Source organism: Manacus vitellinus, unplaced genomic scaffold, assembly GCF_001715985.3.
Source record: "Manacus vitellinus isolate BGI_N305 unplaced genomic scaffold, ASM171598v3 scaffold_5_pilon, whole genome shotgun sequence".
Classification (NCBI taxonomy): domain Eukaryota; kingdom Metazoa; phylum Chordata; class Aves; order Passeriformes; family Pipridae; genus Manacus; species Manacus vitellinus.
Genome location: NW_021940682.1, coordinates 22,865,373 through 22,888,105, shown reverse-complemented (window position 1 = coordinate 22,888,105; position 22,733 = coordinate 22,865,373). Strand labels below are relative to the sequence as shown.

At 36.5% G+C, this 22,733-nt stretch overlaps 1 protein-coding gene across 1 annotated transcript in view; it reads right to left on the bottom strand.

Annotated features, from left to right (window-relative positions):
- EEA1 (early endosome antigen 1) overlaps window positions 1-22,733 on the bottom strand; it is a 61,387-nt gene that overhangs the window by 6,763 nt on the left and 31,891 nt on the right. The window contains exons 13-25 of the mRNA XM_025895926.2: window positions 19,358-19,507; window positions 18,232-18,351; window positions 17,798-18,001; window positions 17,010-17,210; window positions 15,799-15,912; window positions 14,414-14,569; window positions 12,358-12,497; window positions 11,471-11,801; window positions 9,907-10,008; window positions 8,622-8,816; window positions 7,207-7,389; window positions 1,416-1,601; window positions 855-986 (exon numbers count right to left, since the gene is read on the bottom strand). Of these exons, the coding sequence (XP_025751711.2) occupies window positions 855-986; window positions 1,416-1,601; window positions 7,207-7,389; window positions 8,622-8,816; window positions 9,907-10,008; window positions 11,471-11,801; window positions 12,358-12,497; window positions 14,414-14,569; window positions 15,799-15,912; window positions 17,010-17,210; window positions 17,798-18,001; window positions 18,232-18,351; window positions 19,358-19,507 (2,214 nt within the window). The remainder of the gene's footprint in view (window positions 1-854; window positions 987-1,415; window positions 1,602-7,206; window positions 7,390-8,621; window positions 8,817-9,906; window positions 10,009-11,470; window positions 11,802-12,357; window positions 12,498-14,413; window positions 14,570-15,798; window positions 15,913-17,009; window positions 17,211-17,797; window positions 18,002-18,231; window positions 18,352-19,357; window positions 19,508-22,733) is intronic.

Genomic DNA, 22,733 nt, shown 5'->3' with positions numbered 1-22,733 from the left:
AAATAAGAGACCATTTTCTAAACAGTGGAGAACAAAAGAACATCTGAAACTCACGAGTTATTATGTTATTTTCTTTTTATTAATGCATAGGGAATATACCCGCATTTATACTTGTGCAGCAGTTTAAGCTCTGTGTACTTAACAGATGCAAATATAACCACTAAGACTATATTATGAAAAATACAAACTACAGCCTTTTAGGAGTGTTCGTTTCTATAGAGACTAAAAAATGGATATGTAGACTGTGGCAAGAAACAATTCATGTTACTGAAGACTAAAAATTATTTAATTAAAGCCACTCAACTTTTACCCTTTACAGAGCTCATTTGATTGTTGTGATTTTGGAAGTTTGTCTTTTGTGAGGCTCCTGACATTGTTTCTTCCCCAACTGTGACTTTTTAAGACATTTTAAGAAACCACAGCACATTAGGGGAGTTTCAACTCTACCACACATGCTTGAGAAGTACCAGATGTGCCTAGAATATCTGGAAAACTTCACAGTCATGACTCTTTTGGACATCTTTTTTTCATTTCAGAATAGTAAAGCAAGGGTATGCAGAGTGGATTTACAGTGAAACTGAAGAAAAGCCAGGACATAAAACCCCTCCTGAAGCTAAGACAAGTTATGTGCTCCATCTGGCCCATTGCGCACCGCTGCTCAAGGATTATCACTAATCAAAATGTCATTGCTGAGGAACCTCAATGAAATCTCTGCTTTGGTTCCCTTACCTGTAATACCGATATTTACAGCAACCACCTTTGCAAAGCCATTCCAGATAACATCTACTGAGTAGGCACATATTTCTCATCAGATAACCAAACACATGAAGAAGACTCAGTTTGTCTCAATGTACCTTCTGAAATTCTTGCTTGCAGGCTCTAAGCTCTTCACCCAGTTTGGCAATTTCTTTTTCAAGTCTACTCCTTATTTCCTGGAGCTCTGTTGTTTTACATTTTTCATTAGCCAAGTCTTTTTCTTTCAAAGTCTTGAAGAGAAATAAAAAATAGTAGAAAAGTTACTTCTTCCAAGTTCACAAAATAAAAAAGAAACAACCAATCAAAAAACATCCAGGGCCCAAAACCTACTTGGTGGCTTTGTTACTATAAGGAAACAACTGCCACATATCTATCCACAGTTTGTAGTGCAATTAGCAGCATATTTGCAGTTTTAGATTTAGAACTAATAATATTTTCCCACCTGTCTGACCACTTAGAACAAATTAGCAGCCTATTTTGAACCAATTTCACTACAACTGTCTCTTAAAAGTCTTTTCACCAGAGGTTCAGTAAAACTGTCATTGCTATGCACTACAAGTGTTATGCTCTCAAATCAAAGATGTAATAGAAAATAATAAAGGGTGTCTGCATGGGATGGATGTGTCTGTGTGAAGATTTCAAAAGACAGAGGCATTTACCCTGTCATTCTGAAGATCCTGTAACATTTTGGTCTTCTCACCCAGCTGCTGCTCCTTCTTTGATGCATCCTGCTCTAGCGCAGACTTTGCTTTCTTCAGTTCCTGAATCTGCTGATTATTGCTAGCAATTCGATTTCTGCTGGAAACTAATTCTTCTTGAGCGAGAGCAAGTTTTTCTTCTGTGGACTAATTACAAAGAGAGTTCTGTAAATTATCTGTCAGTATAAGAGCTTCAGATACTAAACAGCCACTTAAACATTTTCCACGTGGAAAAATTACTACTTAGAGTGCAAGATTTAGCTTCAAATGTTGACAAAGCATGATTATGGAAACTTCTGGTTTACAAGTTTACCCTAACTAAAAAGAAATTATCCCAGCATCATTTCCAGGAGCAATATCTTGCTATACATATTCCAGCTTGCGCCCTTCCACAGAGCAAAGGTGAAAACATGCAGAAGGGTAGAGAACAAAAGGTGACTGATAAAAAGAGAGCAAACTTGAATTTGCTCACACAAATTTATCTTATTATCTAGGCAAATCAACTATTCTATAACTCTAGACAGCTGTTAATTAAGAAGCAGTGAAGCTGCAGGGTGAAAATTTCAAAAGTAATTCACTACTATTTTTTACCAATGACTTAATAAAGTGTTAGGACAATTGTAAAATTTTTTAAAATCCTGAAATAAAATATACAAGGTAAAAATGCTAATGTCAGGAAAAAAGGCTTCACGGTTTCAGCTGTATCAGCATTTTAAACATGAAATTTAAACTTCCATTCAAAATCTACAGATTATATCTTCATTTGCCTTCAACTTTCTCCACTACCTAGAAAAAGAACTCAGATTTATCTCTCTGAAACAGGTCACAAAATCCCAAGAAACAACCCAAAACTTGCACCCAAAGCCAAAGCTCATTCTATTTGTTCATAGCAAAGTCAAGCTTTGGGGTTCTTCTTGAGTTAGTATTATGGTGTTTATTTTTTTAAACCTTCTATCTTAGGTAAGGACTAGCTCTAATAGAAAAACTAGTAGAGCTTTTCTTCCCATAGAACCAATGAAAAAAAAACCCAAAACAACAGACAAACTCATCCTCCACTCCTCCAAAATACTGGTATTTTGTGGAAATTTTTGACACTAAGATACAGAATGTGAGCTGAAGAGATTTATTATTAGTAACAAGTTTAATGTTTTCAGTGCAGCAGTAAGGATTTAAATTCTTTCAAGACAAACACAATTCTTTTTGAAGCTCTTACTTAAATCTTGTTCAAACCTTTTGTTGAAGGTTAGTGATTTTAAAAGGAACTATAAGCACAACTTTGAATTCATTCAATTATGCATATGCTTTAGCTACTCCCATGTTGATTTAAAAACTAATTGATTTCTGATGCCTTATGACCCTCCCTTGTAATATCTAAAGTATTTCACCTGTACAATTCAGACTTAGTTTGAAACAGCAATGATGGAACACTGCTGATTCAACAGCATTTTCAACAACACCCCTGGCTCTTAAAAAGCTCACACTGGTTTTTAAAATTAATTTGCAGACAAATTATTCTCTATTACAGTTCACTAGTGAACATTTTGCAAGGTCTTGACTCATAATTTTTTGTAAGCAAAATATGAGGTGCTTTTGCAGTTTCAAGGTTTCAGCAGGATGGGTCTTTCAGAAAGCAAAATTACCCCTCTTTCCTCCACTGTGGGCAGTGGAATACCATATTTTCCTAACACTGAGAAAGCATAGGAAGTCTAGCATCATCATATAACATCTTCACAGGAAAACCCAACAGTTTCTGCAGTTTTAGAAAGAAACATAATAAAGCTACAGCTTTTATTCAAATTTCCAGCAGAAGAAATGTGGTTACATTCAATCTGCTAGCACCAGATGATGAAATTGGATGAAGTGGGTAGTCACACTCAAACTAAAAGCCTCACACAGGGGGTATTCCTCTCAACCCACCCCTGCAAAGTGTCTACAGTGTACAGGTTATCTCATTATGTCTATACCTAGGCTGAGATAAGGAACAGGTACAAAACAAAAGAGGTCAATCAGTGCTTGTTTTGGTAAATAAATAAAAATGCTAGATTGACTGGTATAGAGTTTAAATAAATGAAAATATAAGGAAATATCACAGTCTGATTCACTATAACTTGGGCTGTAACAGTGCAAATTACAGTGGCAACATCAGAACTGGTTCTAGTGGGGTGGAAGGACCCAGAGTCCACCTATATGAAGTGTACAAATCAGCATTTGAGTTGTATGCTCCCTGAACCCAGTTCACAAGGACAGACATTAAATTATCCACAGATGCTAACCTGATCTCTCTTCACTTCCTAAGAAGAAGAGTTTGACTGTATGCAACTTAGGCTCCTGACTTACAGAACTGAGGTTTGGCAGCATGAATCTTGTTCCAGAATGTTCACTAAATATATACTGACAGCAATGCCAGTACTGGAGACAAAGACACATTCTTTTGAGAACATGGAAGAAACCAGGTCTGACTACAAAAAGGACAAATGCCAGGACTCAAGGATACTTGGCAAAGCTCAGGAGATCAGATTCACAGAAAGTATCCTTGTACTGACTCAAAATCAAGGCAAAAATAACAGTTACCACATTTTAATTAACTTTTCTATATAAAAAATGCCTTTTTCATAAAAAAATATTTTGTGTGACTATATGCACATATATATTTGTATAAATATGTGTATCTATATAAAAATTTATTTAGTGATATTCTTTTTTAATTATATGTGTCCTTTTTTATTGAAAACTATATCTTTTACTAGCACTCAAATCCTACCCAATTTCTTTTTCCAGTCACAAAGACAAAAAATGTTTGTGTAGTTACTGTTAAGAGACAGTACATTTTTAAACCAAAGTAAATCTGCAGCAAACAGTATCCATAAAACATACATATGTAATATGTATACCTACATTCCCACTACTGATTTTGTTACTTCTCCTGTTCCCTCTGAAGGACTTAAGAGCTTCACAGTTTGCATCTGGCTAGAGCTATGTAGCTCAGACATTCTGATATTGAACCAGAAGCTCGGGCTCAGCCGTGCTGATGGCACTCCAGAGAGCAGCTACCCGCTCTGCAGCTCTTTCTCAGGCAAAGGTGTAACCTCCAAGTGCAAAACTTCCCCGAAGCGTTTGCTCCCTTTTCAATCTCACCTCCGTCTCCCAGCCAGAGATGAGCCATCGATCCCAGCAGTGATATTCCCAACAGATGCCAGCAGATGGTGCTCTGTGTACAGCTCAATTCCTGCCATGCCCTCCTAGGAACCAGGAACCAGACCACCCTACTCCTGTCACACACATGCTTTACATCTTTTCATAATCCATACTCCCGCCTGGAACCTTGGCCTCGCCAACAGCATGGTGCTATGCCACGTGAGAATATTTAAGTTTTCCCTTTTGGTATTTTTAACTAAAGAAAACGTAGCATTGCTAGGATCTCATGATATGGCCTGGTCGTGTCTGTTCTGGACAATGCTGGGCTTCAGACTGTACTGACTCAATACAGCTGTGCAGGGAGTCTGTAGCTCTGCTAAAAATCCTGCACTGAAAGACTCCCAAGTTGACTCTACATAGAGACAAGTTTTAAAAACTTCTACTACTGCCCACTAAGAAGATTAAAACCAATCTAAGCCCAGCCCACCCATCAGCTTTGATTCCAAACTTTAATCAAAATGCACAGCTCTGGCTCAAATGAGCAACTTTTATGAAGTAACCTGACAAAGGCAAAACATCATACAGACAACTCGTTTTGAATAGTACTATGAAATTCTACCATAAAGTTCTTCTGACTTAAGTAGCATTTTGATATTCAGCAATGAAGACTAGCACCATCACAATGAAGCTGTCTGAATGTGCTTTTTCCTTTGTGGTCCTCTAAGGCAAGTTATCACTGCTTCTTCAGCTTAATATTGCAGTGAGGCAGCACAGCCATGACTAAAGATCAATTCCCCACCTTTTCCTTCTATATTTTCCAGAAAAAAAAGTGGTGGCAATCAGACATTACTAATCCTCATTAACATATGGCTTTTAAAACACTTTTAAAATCAAGCAAACAGCCTCCAAGTTGGTACAGCACTTCAGTACTTAGGACTCAAATCTCTAGACTCCACAAAGACTTACATAATACATCAAGTTACCTGACTGCTCATCTTAAACATCATTTCCCCATTGCCATCACCTTATTTTACCTTTTTGCAAAGATGTTCTCTCTCTTTCTTGCTACCATCCCCATGAGGTTTAAAAGCATGTGGGATGTTTACTGTCCTATCTTATACTTGCCAGAATTAGAGGTTATCAAGCTGCTATAATAATACTTATTCAGAGCTATTTTTGCATCACTATTTTGCAATATTTTAATGAAAACTACACCAAAAAAAAAACAACCAAGCAAAAAACCCACCAAAAAAAACCTAGTTACTGAGCACATCCAATGCTTCTACGGGTCACTGCATTACCAAATGCTGATTTAAATGCATTGTAGGAAATAAACTCACAGACATACATATGCTATAGTAACAAAGCAAAGGGAAGAGTATGTTTAAACCATCATTGCTTGTTAATCATGCTGAAGTTCTTCACAATTTAACATCGCAATTGAACTATGCTGCTCTGAAAATAAAGCTTCTATAACCTTCAGGGAAACGTGGCAGGTAATATAATACTACAGTAAGATTATTAGACTTACTACAGTAAGTCTAAGAAAACTGCAATGGCCTATATGTAAAGGAGCTACTTCTCTTTTTCTTAAAATAACCCAAGGCTGGAGTTTGGCTAGGGCTCCACAGCTCACATGGGTGAAACAGCCACAAGACCTTAAAGGGTTTCAGTGGTGGGGCTGAAAGGCTCACCTTTGGGGGAAAGGGAACGATAAAATCAAAGCAGGAGACAATGAAATCTAAGCAGTCACCACAAGCTCCCTTTATACATAACAAAGCAAACAGAAGTTGATATCTAAAGCAGATCAGATGATCTGTTGTCCCAAAGCATCTATTTCTCTCCATAAACTTCAGAAGAGCCTAGAACAACGGTGTTGTTCATGGACAAAGCTGCAGTGGGATTCATCTGGAGTGAAAAGTGCCAAAGCTACGAATCTTGCCAGCAGACAGCCAGTCTCTGCAGCACAGTATGTCCTGGGACTAACTGGAGCTTAATACTGACATGAAGGAGAGGGCCAGAAAAAAAAGCCAAAAAACACCTCTGCTGACTGGCTCAACTCTCAGCAATACCTCTTTGAAGGCACTGCACACTAATACAAAATTGAGGTAACTTCAGTTTAGGAATAGCAAAAACTTCAAGGACTAAGTTCAGACACTTGCATTCCAGGCAGGTCTCTAAACCTATTGTTTGTATCAGTTTGACATCTCTCAACATCTATAATCAGCCAGGAATATTCTAGTTAAATCATTTAGAAGATAGCAGTTGCTCACACGCTGACAGACCTTGCTGTAATTAGATACACTGTTTAAATTAGTTGAAAGCAACAACATATAACAAGAAAAAGCAATATAAAAAAATAATTCTTAAAGGTATATAAAACTAAATCACCTTGCACAAATGCAAGGATATTTCAGGTATACTAGCAAATATGCTTGGCTTTCAATTAGTTTCAGGATATCCTCTGTCCCAGGGGAAGGGAATGAACAGCACTAAAATCTATATATAGCAGAAGAGATTTTTTTTCACCTATTCAGTTCCTGCATTGTTTCTTGGTCTTCAAAATGGATATAAACATCTACTAAGTCACATATGACATTAAAATGACTGCAAGTACCTTAAGGTCTTGCCTGGTAGCCAGCAGCTCAGATTCTTTCCCATAAAGATCCAGCTGCAGCTTCTCCATGTTTTCTTTATGTTTATCGTGGGCCTTCTGTAAGTCTGCTAGCTTGCCTTTCTCTGCTTTAAGCTCCTGTGCTGACAAAATAGACTGCTGTTGTAGTTTATTCTCCAGTTCTGCCTGAAACATAAGCGTAGGAAGTTTTAGTTAAAGTTACAGACAGTAAAGCCAGCTTAAACGTTTCGATAAACTGCGTTTCTACTGCAAGATGAGAATCTTTTTCCTCTTACGAAATAGCAGTTCGGTAATCTGATATTTGTGATTTTACAGTAATATCTCCTACCTAATTAAACAACAAAATTTAATTTGTTGTAAAACACTAAGTGAAACACATTAAGATCTAACATTAAAAATTAATAATGTTCCGAGTGTGTTGGTTTTGGTTGAGGTAGAGTTAAGTTTCTTCACAGCAGCTAGTATGACACTGTGCTTTGGATTTGTGTTGGTGTTGATAACACAGGGATGTTTTAGCTATTCCTAAGCAGTGCTCACAGAGAGCCAAGGCCTTTTCTGTTTCTCACACCACCCCTCCAGCAAGGAGTCTGGAGGTGTACAAGGATTTGGGAGGGGGCACAGCAGGACAGCTGATCCCACTGACCAAAGGGATATTCCATACCATATGGCATCACAGTCAGCATATGAAGCTGGTGAAAGAAAAAGGAAGGGGAGGGACATTTGGAGTGATGGCATTTGTCTTCTCGAGTCACCGAGCAGGTCTGTGGTGCTTAGTTGATGGCTGGGGTCAAACCACAACACCAAGACCTAATGTTTCCACAAGCTGCCTAAAGCACAAATATGATCATGTAGCACAGGGCAGCCAAAGCTGGAGCCACATTTAACAGTGCATGGCATACAGCACAACGTTCCCTAATGTCATAAGACATTTGAACTCTTTCCATTGTGGTTCATGAGTTTCATACTGTCACCAAGATAAATTCTTTTTGTATAATAGGAGAAGACTTGGTTTAAACTGCCACGGACATTTTAAAACACTCCAGAGTTTGTCTAAAATACTCTCACAAAATTCTACTGCTTTACAAGAAAATGGTAGTTCTCACCTCATAGCCTGCTCCCAGAGTAAAAAAACCACTCTAGCTAATTTTATCACTTTATTGAAATTCAATTCTTATGGAATTCATATTTCAGCACTGTTTCTTTTTATTACTGTGTTGATGTTGCTGTTTCTATCTGCAACAGCATCTGAAGACCTCATTTCCACATCCTTACCTTATCATTTCCAACAAGACTACAGCAAACACAGTTTATCAGAAAGATATTGACATAAAAACTTCAGTATTTATCAAAGAAATTTACAATCACTTTCTCATAGGAGTAAGAGAGGATAGTCTTACCTTTTCTAAAAGGGCAGTTTTTAATTCAGCTTGCAGTGTCTCACTATGTTTTTTCTTCTGCTCAAAAGATTCCTTTAACTCTCTCAGCTTTCCCTGGAGGTGTTGCTCACTTTTTTCTTTGTCCTTCAGAAGACCTTGGATTTCCAGTAGTTGTGCTCGTGCTGAATCAAGGTCTATCGACAACTGCTTAGAAATCTATATTCAAAAAATATTAAATAACTGTAGATAATTTTTATTTAAATGACTATTTGTACATGCTGTACACTGAAACAGACCATCCCACAGTGCCACTGTTCCTTAAGAGGTACACAGTTGAACACCGGTAAGAAGATTTTAAGAACTACCATAACACATTAAAATAATCTGTTATTCCCTATTTATTACTCATAGATCAACAGTACTCTTTTTTAACCATTCTAAATTAAGATGAGGCAACTTTTCTCACACCAGTAGTGCTTTGGGTTCTCCTGCTGCCAACTGTGTAGTATATACCAATGTCATCCTCCTGCACTTTACACAGAGCACCATGGTGCTTCTCTTGAACCAGAGATGAGCCAGGGGAATAGGAGCAGTAGTCACAGAGCAATTACCATCACACAAGCACACACCTAAACCCTCTTTCAGACAGTAAGAGTCCATCACAGTCCACCAAACTATGTCCACTGATCATATCTTTTCTTATTCCTTTAGGGAACAGATGACAGCTTGGGTAAAGATATCCATGAAAGCAGACTTGTCCTTCAGGCTGCCAGCTGGACTACATGATTTTGCAGTCTGAATGCTCATCTTCAAAAAAGAAGTACATTTGGTTCTTATGTAGTCACAAGCAAGTGACTTACACAAGTTTGAAAAAGCAATTCAATTCTTGAAGGATACCTAAAAATGTCCTGTCAACCACACAGAGAACATACTGAATAAGCCTGAGAACAAAACAGATCTAAGGATATGAGATAAAAACTTTTATTGTATGGAACTAAAAACAAAAAATGGTGACACGGTAATATCAAGTAACTGTTTCACTAATGAAAAAAACATAAAGAGCTAAAATCCCCCGCTAAGGTATGTGGGGCACAGAAAACTAAGACTACAACCTGTATTTTAAAGCTTTATATTACCATCTACGAAATTTTTACTATCACCTTATTTCAACTCCCCAGGTAGGTTACAATCTGAGAACTGAAGCCTCTTTAGTTCTCATCAGTCCCACCATGTGAAACTGAAAATGCATCTTTTAAACATTTATTATATTGGTTTGTAGATTTTTGAAACTAAGTGGACAGCTTACCCCCTCCTTTTTTTCCAGTGAGTTTTTCAATTCATTCCTCTCTTTAGCTACAGACTCTGTTTGTATCTGGAGCTGGTGTTTTAATTCTTGGCAAGATTTTTCCTAAAAAATATAAGACAAGGAAATATTCCTGTTAGCTTCTAAGACCAAGTACCAAGTATTTTTGCAGGATCTACAAAGCCTTGAAAAATAATGCTTTCATTTTCAGTGGAAAATCCGTCTCAGCTGCAGACATACTTTCAGTTCAAAACTTCTCAAAACTTTAAGTGGCAAATCTAAGCTGAACACAGTTGATCCCCTATACTAACAAAACCAGCCATGTGCCAAAGAGTTTTTCTGATTAGAGATAGTCTCCCTGTTTGAAGCTGTGGTTGGCAGCCCTTCTCCTTCTTATGGAAAGCAGTAGGCTCATCACTCTCCTCAGGATCCAAAATTCCTTCATGTTCTAAAACTCACAAGAAAGTACATTTGCAGGACTTGCATGCAAATACAACTACATGTTAACCCTGAATACAACACATAAAAAAGAGTGGCAAGCCTTTAAGGGACTACAGAATATGAAGCAGAATCTGGACTCCTAACTTCAAGTCTCAACTGGGGAGAAAATCATTTGAGTTTTTAGGAGAAACAAATATTTAAACAGCATAACTAAGAAAAGCAAATAATGGAACTTATCTTTAAAAGGTGAATGAGTAAAAGAAAAAATTTTATTTTTAACTAGGAGCAGATTTTTTTTAGACAAGAATAAAAGCAGCTCTGAACGGGTTCTGGGGAATGGTGACATTTAAGATGAGAAGGGTATGAGAAAGACACCCCTACCATGTCTGAGGCAAGGGTGTTGGAACAACTGCATCTATAAAACATGTATTCATGTAGTGCCCATTCATATTACCAACAAGGCAAAAGAGGTACATTTTAAAGCTAGTGAGAGTTCACTTCCTTTATCATAACAGGTTGCCCTAGTGGTCAAGCACTTGTTGTACCACCACTTGTGAGATCTTTCTGAAACTCAAACAGTTCTAGTACTCTGAAAATACCTTAATCTAGGCATTCAGATGATGTTACTCTCTCTCTGCCTGCAGTATGCAGCTTTCCAGCATGTCCAGACAAGTGCACAGGAAGTTCTATATACAAATACTTCAACAAGGAGACTCAGATGGCCTCAGAAAAATACCATCATCTTCAATACAATGGTATTTTAGCAAAGGTTCTGTAACTTTGTATTGTTATAATACGGCTGATATATTTTTTTCAAGGAGGACATTTCCTGTCAAATTGTTTCACCACTTGCCTCCATTTAGTTTCTTCACTATCTTAAAGGCATGTAGTAGGAAGAAAGGATCCTGTCATGTGCTATGACTGCTGTTTACTACAGTAAACATCCAGACAAAAATGTAAGGTAGGAAATGCATATGAACTACCAAAAATCATAATTTTTTTTTCTTACAGTAGTTAATTTCCCTGCATTGTCATCATACCTACACTGTTCTCAGATAGCAAGCAAAATCATTTTATCAGACTGTAAATACACCAAACTTAACGTCTAATTAAAGAATCTACTAACCATTTCTGCCATAGCTACTTTTCCTTTTTTAATTTCTTTTTCTAAATCCTCCTTTCTTTTTTTGAAGGATTCAGAACTTTTGGAGAGCTTATCTTTGGTATCTGTAAGATCCTTTAACAGAGTATCTTTCTCTAATTTCACTTGTTGCAGCTCTGATGTGGCCGCTTGCAGTTTACAGTCTAACTCCTTAAGTTGTTTACTTGTATCTTGATTTGATTTCTCAAGGTTTTGTTTCAGACTGGCCTTCTCCTCCTCCTGCTTTGAAATTTGCTGGTTTGCTTGGTCAAGGGCCTCAGATTGCTTCTGCAAATCCAATTTAGCATTAGACATCCTGTAAATAGAAAGAGAAAAAACATATTTTTAAAATTTCTTCTTCACTTTTTTTTTGTATCATTAAATATCTCTATTTCTTAATATATAAACTGTACAATTACTTCAAAGCATATCTTTTTCATCCATGGGCATTATGTCTCTCCAGTGAAGACATGACAGCAACTCTAAAAACTAGCTTTCAGATGTATCTTTCTTCCTCAACTATAACGAACGGAAACGACCCCTTTGCTGCTTATGCAGAAATTGTAACTTTCTACTTGAAAAATGTTACAGAGCTATGGATATTTAAAGATGGACCTCACTACATGAAACGGTTCAGATATTTAGCTGACCACAAGCACGGTGAATAAACTGAAGAACTGTAGTGAATCATAGAGGTAATATGGTAGATGGAGTAAAAAAAACAGGTGGGGTAAAACAGTTCTTGTAGCAGAACAGCACTTATCTATGACTTTATGAAATCACAGGAGAGAAGCAGAAAATTTTCACTCTAGTCCAAACCACTCCAGCTTTATGTCTGACTTTGAAAAGGACTAGAACAAGGAAATGCATACGCTTCTCTTGCTGATTCAAGTTGTTTACTCAGTTCTGCTGCTCGGAGGTCTAATTCTGTAGATTGCTGTCGCTGTTGCTGTAACTCCTGAAGAGCTTGTTCTTTACTTGCTTTAGCATCAAGAATGTCAGCTTCAAGTTTCTGAGAAAAAAAAATCAAAAGTTGGAGTCATCAGAGCACAACCAACAAAATAAGAATAGCAATTAAATGTGGAAGCCATCTATTCTATGAGCAGCATTTACTGTAGAAAGTCTTTACTGTAGAAAGCAGTCACAATTCCCACAAATCATCTACCTGTTTCATCACTTTGCTATTTATCTTTTGTTATTTAGTTCTTGCAAATCTCTTGCTCCTCCAGAACTGTTTTGGTAAAACATTCTGAAACCATGTTTAAATTAAAGGTCAAACAAGCATTTTACTGCAAAGTAATAGATAAAAAGCTGTAATCTTTAAGGAGGCTATCCAAAACACCTATACAAAAAAAGGTCATACCCAGTGCTCAGCTTTGGGGCCATGTTTTCAGCCACTACTGAGTACTTTCAGCAGTTTCAAATGACTGTTGATTTACATATCATAACTCTGCTGTTCTTCATAGAAAAAGCAAAGACACAGACTACAGCTGTGAAGAAACCCTATGCTCACCTAGAAGAGGTTTTTCTTGTGTTATTTTTCCCAAAAGTTCTTGTTCACTCATGTGGAGTATAAAGAACAGAGGAGCCTTCAGCAAATGGGCACTGCTTAGACTCTTCAACACACTGGCTGTTTTACAGGGACTTCTGTTTGAACACAGTGGCCATAAAACAAAATGGTCAAGTTTCTCCAAGAAAATTCCTGAGGGCTTTCTGCTTTCTATTTCTTTCCTACTTTTTTAAATGCCACACATTCAACTGGAATAATCTCAAAGAATGGTGATGATGCCAAGAATTTACATAGAATGCATTCCTGTTGACAGCATCAAAAACCCTGCTCAGTTTCACACTTCAGCTACCAGAAACCTAATAAAATCATATGCAAGCAAGCTCTGTATTCCTCCCAAGCATTTGTGTCTCTTGGCTACTTGTGAAACTTTAGCAAAAGAATGAAAAATAAAAACACAAATGAAAGTAGGCAGAAAAAAAACCCAGTGTTCAAAGAGAGAAATAGATGCACAAAATAATTTTGCTGATAATGAAATGCATGACAGCTTTATTTTTTAATAGCATTGGATTTGAAATTTCCTATGGGGAAAACAATCTTCATTCTCTTCTACAGAGTTCATAAGCTAGGAAAAACACACAACTCAGTCTTGAGCATAAAGACTACTAATCTCCCTCAGAACAGACAACACTGAAAAACCAGTTCTGCGATGCTCCCAAGATCCCTGTATCATATGCTTTTATGTGTTGTGAATTTTGACTACCAAGAATTTTTAACAAATATTGAACAAAGGTCAAATCCCAAATTTTAAAGCTCTCAAGCATTAGGACTAATCCATATCCTTAACTGAAAATACTAGTATATCAAAACACCAAACGGTTCTGCAAAAGAAAAACTGATTTCAGAGCTAGAGTGCAAAACTCCAGATCAAGTTAGAGATAAAATAGTGATAAATAAATCTTGCTAAAGAGCCTCTGTAGAAGATAACGAAAGGCTTTAGAGATAAATTAAACCAGATAGGTGGTGTTAGGTTGGGCTAAGCAGTGTGACACATATTCCCTGCTACCACTTGTGAAGTGTGTTAGTTTGAACTTGAAGACTCTAATTCTGGGACATATTCATGTTCCCTCACATAAAAATTTCCAGGTAGCACAGGGGTTGATAGAAGCACACACATAGAAGGAAATGACAGTATAGTGGCAATGTCCTAGGTCTATCTTCTTAGTGTGATATACTAGCATGGAAGAAGAGTAGAACAGGATTAAATGGTGAATCAGGAAACATTAGTGGGAAAGAAAACCTAAAATTTTGATATAATATTGATATAATCCTTCCCCATAATTTGAGCACAGTTTTTGTCATATGCTACCAAACAGCAGAGATCAGTTTCTCTAAGCTCAGATACTGTGTTCAATACAAACCTTAAGCTGTCCCTCTAGCTCTTCAGTTTTCTGTTCTAAATAAAGGCATTTTTCTTTGTACTCTTTAAGACTGGCTTCCAGCTGAGTACAGTATTCCTGCTTGTCATTCAGCTTAGCTGTAACTTGATCCAACTGAACGCTGACCTTATTTAACTCCTGAGTAAAATAAAAATACAAGGGTTGTAAGTTTTGAAATAACTTCAGAAAATTACTAACATCATATATGCTCTAAATGATCCAGTGTGTTCAAATTAAAAAGGAAAATAATCTTTTTTATTCTGAGGGGCAGGAAACTGAGAGAGGAAACAAACACATGCACAAATTCCCTTCGTTACACTGAAAAAAATTCTTTTAAAGCTTCAATATTCCTCTCAAACTTTACAGGCTGTGGGCTAAATGTTAATAAATGTGTTTCTAATTGTAAATGGAAGAGGAACTGTAGGTAATAAAGGCACTAGGTCCTAAAATTAGTACAACAGTAACTAGAAAATGACATTACAAAACCTTAGATAAAATTTTTACTGTCTTTGTTTGTCATGAAATCAAGCACCACAGAAGAGGAAAGCCAATAACATGGAAATGGTCAGTTCTCCACATACCAGAGATGATTTCAAAACATTTTGTTCAACACAAAACAAATAATTTCTGCAAGAGACATGGATACATTCACCTAGTAACCACTATGATGACGGCTACATGCTCTCCAACCAAGCTGATGTATTTAGTTATTAATTAATTATTTAATGGCTGCAAAAGATTGTCTTCTGTTTACAGCAATTAATTACATTGCCATGCTAAAAAATGATGCTATATTAGCATCTGCTCATATTTCCATGAAGATCACAGCAACACTGATTCTAACAATGCAAATATTTGATTTAACAGCTGGTGGAATACTTCACTAGGATTACCACACATGAAAACACGTAATTTTAACAACAGCCTTTTGAGCTTTTGTGTCAGTTGGCAGACAGATAATTCTTTCTGAATACCTGCATCTGATTGGGAATTTATCTGAGTCAGCAGCAAGAGTTAAGAGTTTTCAGTTGTATTCAGTGCATTCTACAATCTTCATATCATACACATGAGAATTGAATAATACCTCAATAATAATTATGGACAGCTTAAGTTCTGAACCCTAATCCTATATCAAGGAGTGGACTCCCAAGTAAATTCTTTGCACTGCAAAATATATCTGGTCTGGATTACAGCAAAAAGAACTGAATGCATAGCATGTGGTTAAAATATCCTAAATGATCATTTCCAAATGCATATTAACATGTCCAAATGCATATTCACATGTTTATTTAGTTTATAAACAGACTATTCTTAAGTTTTTAAGCAGTTTTTTAGGTAAAATAGAAACTTTATATGTTGCTTATAACCTGTTGCTTATCTTGCAGTGCATGCTGAGCTGTGTCCAGATGGTTCTGGAGATCCGCTCTTTGAGCAGCTTTTGATGCTTCTGCTGAAAGTAGCAATTCAGTCTTTGCTTTTACCTGAAAGACGAATTGTATTTCACTAAAACACCTTTTTTACCATAGCTCATTGTAATTTTTTTACAGTCATCAGTAAGTTTAATAATAAAATCAGCAGTTTTCATGTGTTAAGTGTTAAAAAAAGGAAGATTTTAGAAATTTCGATAAGTATCAGGATTTTAAGTCACAGTGAGTTCTTACTTTGAGCCAAAAAAAACAGACAAAGAAAAAAAAGAACAAAACAAAACACAGCAGTTCCACTTCTGTACAATTGTAGGAAAATATTTTTACCACTAACAAGGAACAATGTGATTTACGTACTGTATTCACACCCATGCATACCTTGATAACCTAATATAAATGCTACATCTCTGAAGACTGTTAAGAAAGCTCACATTGCCTTAAAAAAGGTTGCAATGGTCCACAGATAATTCAGTTCTAGTTCTAATGTGAATGTAATGAAAAAACAATTCAGATAGTGTACTGAAGCCCATCAAAACAACACAAAGCTTCATCAGAAGTTTCTAGGTCTGTTTAGAAACTGAGTAACACTGTAGTGTATCAATCCAACAACAACAGTAGCTGCTCCAGGTGTACTGATGCAAGAACTTCTGATCAAATCTTATTTATCCTTTAAATAGCTGAACATAATTAGCAGCTTGTAGCTTAAAAAGCATTTAGTAGTAGAAGAGTCGATGTTGAGTCCATAACAGGGAGTTTCCTTATTTAGTAAATTAAATTGGCAACAAGGTGGCCCACCATTTTTGTTTTGTTTTTGACAAAAGACATCAGCACAGGAAATTTTAGGCAACCCCAAGCTCTCAGTGACTTGACAGATTTTTCACTTTGGTACTCAGAATCCAGGACTGGTAAGAGCAGGTTTTGAACAGCCAAACATTACAAATACAAGTGATGCTTGAGGAAAGATTTTTCAACGCAATTATGAAATTTTATGATTCCACTTTCATTTTCCTTCAATTTTATCTACCTTATTCTACTTCATTTATCTCTTAGTAGAAAAATGCAATTTTTCCCAAATGGCTTTGTACATTCTCTGGAGAGAATACAGATATCACAACCAGGATTTTACATCACCAGAAAATAGAGAGTTCCATTACCTGCACATCAAGTTGTGACACTTTCTCTCTACTTTCATTTAGCTGACTGGTTAGTTCACTGATGTTTGTTTCCAGGGAAAGCACACGATCTTGAGCAGCTCTTAGGTGTGCCTTTTGTTCCTGCACTTGTTCATGCAAATTCTCTTGGGCTTGTTTATGACTTTCCGATTGATTCTTCAGCTTCTCTGTCAGTTGAGTTACCTGCAGTGAAAAAAAATGTGAGAAGGCTGGAACGGTATGTCCAAAGAAGTAAAAAAATTAATTTTAGTGTGTCATATTATGGCTCTGGAGACTCAGTGCTATCACATTTCTTTTCCTGAACTATTACAGTAAAGCTATATTAGAGTTTAAATAGGTTACCAGCTGAAATTAGAAGCAAAAGGGAATTGTCAATTTGGTCTTACTGCAACAAAAACAAGATACTAAGGAGACAATAGATGCAGGCTAAACTGAATTTTGGTGTTGAACACAGGAATTAAACCTCTTTTTAAAATAAGTGAAACAAACGTATATGTATATATATATATGCAACAACTTTTGTATATGCATAGCATATTACTAGCATATGTACACAGTAAACATCTAGGAATTCCTTTCCCTATGTTGATAGCAAGGAAGTCACCAAAACACAAGTCCTGTGAAATTTACAGTAAGATCTTTAAAGTAAGTATTAAAGAAACAGAACAGTATAGAAAAGATTAGTGTCATATCCGATGACATAGGGAAAAAAAGGAAACAAGACTCAGTAATGAAAATTAAAGAAAAGAAACAGATCTTGAAGTTCTTACCTGTATTTGTAATGCATGGTTTTTCTCTTGTAGCTGGTTAAGAACTGCAGTTTCTCCTTCACCAGCTTGAATTTTTGCATATAAGTCCTCTCTTTCCTTTTCTAGCAGAGAGATGTTTTCCTTGCTTTTTTGAAGCAAAGCCTCAAGATTTTGAATTTTTTGGTCCTTATCTCCAATTTGTCGTAGTACTTGCTCCAGATCATTCTAGAAAATCACATAATAACCTCCTTAATTATAAGGATCTTAAAAGTTAGCTCTAATGCATAAAATGTTGGTTAAATTTATTAAACACTTTCTCTATGTTCTGTTCTAAATTTATAAGTTAAATTATTGAAACTAGCACAATTCATGCAAATCACTTTTACAGAGAAAAAGTATTTAGAATAATGAAATCCTGAAATACACTTTCACATGAGGATACATAATTATGTTACCTGGGCTTCTCGTAGTTTTGCTGTTGTATTTTGCTGAAGCGTCTGCTGTTCCTGGTGCTGTTGTTTTGCCTTATCTAATTGATGTTGCAATTCTGTGGAATTTGCTGCTTTTTCCTTCAGCTGAAAAAAAACCAAAACCAAATACCAAACAAACCAGACTAATGAGTGGAAAAAGCACCATTCAGTATGCCAGTATTACTCAATGTTCATTCTAATTCTAGAAGATTTTAGTGTAAACATGGATATTTGAAAATTTGTATAAAAGTAATCTGTAATGCTAGTTAATCAAAATCTAATCAAAGTGCTCATTACTATTAATAGGTGAGATTCTGTATCACAAGTGAGAACTATAAAACAACTATCAGATGTAATTTAGCTCCCATAAAATCTAAAACATAAGAAATTTTTAGTATGTTTTTTCCAATAGTTGTTAAGACGTAACATGACTGATAATATAGATACCTGTAAAACAACATTATTATTACTATTATTGACAGTTTTAGTAGCAACTTCAGTTTAGCAGTCTCTCCACTTCTACACTAGTCAAGGCTTTGCAAATTAGCAACAAAAAAGCTATGAAGCTTTGAAAACATACCATTCAGATATTTGGTCAATCCCCATACAGCCAGCAGAAAATCAGCAACATATACAAGATACTCATTAAAACAAATAAAAATTAATAAAACAAGTATTTTCTGCCCATCCACTCCACACAGATTATTAACTATCAATGACCTGCAGTGCCATGTTCAGTTTTTTTCATGTGGGGCTTTATCACACAAAAATATGTACACACAGTGCTACCCATAGGGGCTTAGGTGCACCTAAGTATTTTTTTCACAACATCCGTAGACAAAGCTCAGGAGTGCAAAGTGCACAACTTTTGTTCTTTTGTTAAGCACCACGAACACAAATGCATCTGATGAGCATTTAGCCTTACAAAAATCTGTAAAGACAAGCGGCATTTAAACATATTTTGATAATTTTACCACAAGACTTTGACAGATTTAGTCAAATGAAATTCCCACAAGGACAAATTTTATAAACTGCAACATCACCACAACTGTGTGTACAGACATACTACCGGAACCAGAACAAACTACAGAATCTGCATAAAAACCCCTACCTGCTCTTCAGCACGAGAAAGTTTTAATTGTAGATCAGCCACCTGCTGCTCTTTGTCCATCATTTTCTCACTGGACAGCTGCCTCTGCTCCTTGAGCCGCCCATGCGCTTCCCCTAACTGGCGTTCTGTTTCCAGAAGTTTACTGTGCAACTGCAAAAAAGAGTCATTCACTTTTCCAATCATTCTTTAGACAACACTGATGTATTTTAGACTCATTTTGTGCAATTTTTACCAAAGTTTTCACAACCCAGAGTAAAACAAGAGCTCCTGAAGTCATGTATGAACTTCATACACCTCAGATACACAAATGTTAAGAAACAGCATCAGCTGCACAAGCATGAACAAATACTAAGAGAAGCGGGTTGGAAGGACCCAGAAACATCCTCATTTATCTACAGAAGCCCTTCAAAAGGAGTTACAGAGATTTAACAGAAACACAAAGAGGGCCATCCTTCAAAGGCATAAGGAATATCACGTAAAATAGTGATGCTTAGAACCATCTCAGCTTATCCAGCTCACACACTCACTCTTGTAGATTCAGTGGCTGAAGCACCATGCCTTTACTTGCTCCACTGCCTCCCACAATATACTGTTCTGCTAGAACAGTAAGAGTCTAATTTTTAGCTTGACCTGGCTACATCAATGGCATTCATTCTCTGCAGAGAAGAGATACACAAACCCTCAGTGTAGGGTATATAGTAACTGATGGCTTACAGTACAGTAAATTCCAGCAGCAAAAAGTAGAGGTATGTGCTCTTCCAGCTGCACATAAACCTGTCTTGTGATTTTTTTCAGTCATCAAAAACCAGTACTGCACCATCTTCAAAGTGCAAGGATGACCTTTTACAGTTCACTGTTCTAAAAAGCTCTCTTCATAAAATCAGCTTATTCTACTTGAAACTGCCACTATAGGTCCTCATTTACCTCCTGCCTATTTCTACACGAACACATTCATGGACACACAAATGACCTTTTAACTCAGTTCAAAACCAGAGAATGGATCAGACCTTGCAGCACAGCAAGAACTTTCCACAGGTATCAGTATGAACGAAGCTTGCTTCCCCTATGAATTTAGGTCTAAGCCCCTCAAACCGTTCACCTTCTCCAGGTCCTCCTTTCAATATCCCTACATCTTCCTCATGCTTTCCTCAAATCTCTAGTAATATCAAAGCAAAAGGCAGCCCAATTTTACTGATCACTGCAAGCAACCACTTTCTGACCAGCTGACTGCCTAAAGGAGCAGAAAAAGGAACAGTGGTTGTGGTACCATTGTATCTTCCACCCACGCATTAAGGGGGGTGAAGCATGAACATAAGCCTCTCTCCTGCTGCCCATTTCCACAAGAATTTAACACTGAAGGACCTAATGCTGAAGTCCTTTGTGTCATCTGTCAAAATTTGTCAAATAATGCAAAAGTTAAAGGGTATGGAGACAGGGAAATAAATGTGTCCATGACTTATTTTCTTAGAAAATTAAGCTAAATTATTTATCTGCCCACAACCACAAAAATTGTGAGTGAAAAGCTGTTTGACATGTGGGCAAGATGCTGATTGTTAACTATGGCTGCACAGTAAAGAAAGATGTAGGAGAAGAAGGAGGACAGGGTAAGAAAAGGGATCATAATCTCTCCTCCAGTAATCAAGAACATTTGTCTTTTTTTGCAGGAATCACTAAATTATAAATACTTCCTCCTCACTAAAAATACAAACAAGAGCTGGAGGTAAAAAAAATCTATTTAAGAAAGGGTGCAACACAATAACTATTGCAACTATTCATGGTTATGTTAATACCAGGAGAAAATACTTGGAAAGGGGGAAATCAGTAAACAATATTTTACACAAGTTACTTTTATTATAGTCATGGTTAAGTATTTTTTAAGAACTTTAAGATTAAGTAAACAGAATCATAAAATCCAGGATTAACCTATGCTACAGAATGCAAAAAATCATGATCAAAATACTTAGACTTTAAAAGATACAATCAATTAGATTCAAATTTTCTCAACAACAGTATTTAATAACAATTAGCATTTCTTCAAGACTGAAGGAGTCCATACTTTCTTGTGTTACCCTCTTCCTATTGTGCTGGAATCAACACTATCACTGCAGTTTCCTTCCATTGTGAAGATCACTTCCTCCATGTCACCCAGATTCTAAAATATACAAACTTAACCAGACATGCACCTGTGCAAACGAATTTTGAGAAGACGACAAGGATTCTCTGAAAATGTGGTTTGACTAAACAACTATACATATACCTTCATAAGCAGAATTCACTGTGTCAATGTAAGCTATTGGACTACATGCATAAAAAGATAATTCCGCTGAAGTACTAAGTGAACAAATATGAGAAATTTAGTCTTTTCATTACAATAGTAATTGAACTCTTCTTTGGAGGAAGAGAGAGGAAAAGATGTTTCTGCTTGGCTTTTATTTTATACCACGTACAAAGGGCTTTTTGTCCTCCACTGTTCTTTCACTATATAATTCTAAAACACATCCTGAGGTCCAGCAGCTTGTTCTTGCTTAAGACTGTCTTCCTTCCCAATGGTATAACCAGAGGATGTGTCATGTCTCCATATCCTTCCATAGCAATTCATTCAGCAATGTTTTACTCACCTTCCTCCTCCTTGATTTTGCCACCCCAAAAATTCTTCCTGAAAACGCCCTCTCAGGTTGAAGCCAGATTTCAGCTCAACTTCTTGGCTATGTTTCTTAAGTGTCATACATGCTGCTTAGGCAGACTGAGCCAGTTTTACCAAGTGCAGATTCCTAACAGATAACTAATATGATTATCTCCCCTTGCCCTGACAGAAGACTGATGGGAGAAGGATAGTCACTCTGGGGATGTAATATATACATAAACAAAGTTTTGCTAAGTCACAGTTCTTCCAAGATAAACTATACACACAGAGCTTGCAACTTAATATATTTCAACTTGATAAAGGGTTGAAAAATAGTAATATTCTCTTTAAAATAAATAAGCTTTAGGGAGATTAAAATGAAGTACGTCATACTAACAAAAATGATATTACTTCTTCCATCTTAGGACTGGACAGGATTTCTCCAGTCTAACACATTACTCCCCAAAAAAGATAAACTAGATTAAACAGAATTCAATTGGCCTCAAGTTTCTCTATGCTCAATGATATATCAAAGTGTTGCTTCTATAAGTCATTGGACCCAGCAGAACAACAGGTTCTGCTTGTGGGGATGTATGCTCTGAGTGCTCTCACAGCTATCAGCAACATAAAGAGAAGTTGTTTGTGGAGACACACTAAGGAAGCATTATCAAGACTTCACATTACCCTAGCTTTTCACACTATATTCACTACTCAATCTTAAAGCAAATCAAGCACTGTTCAGTTCCAATCAGT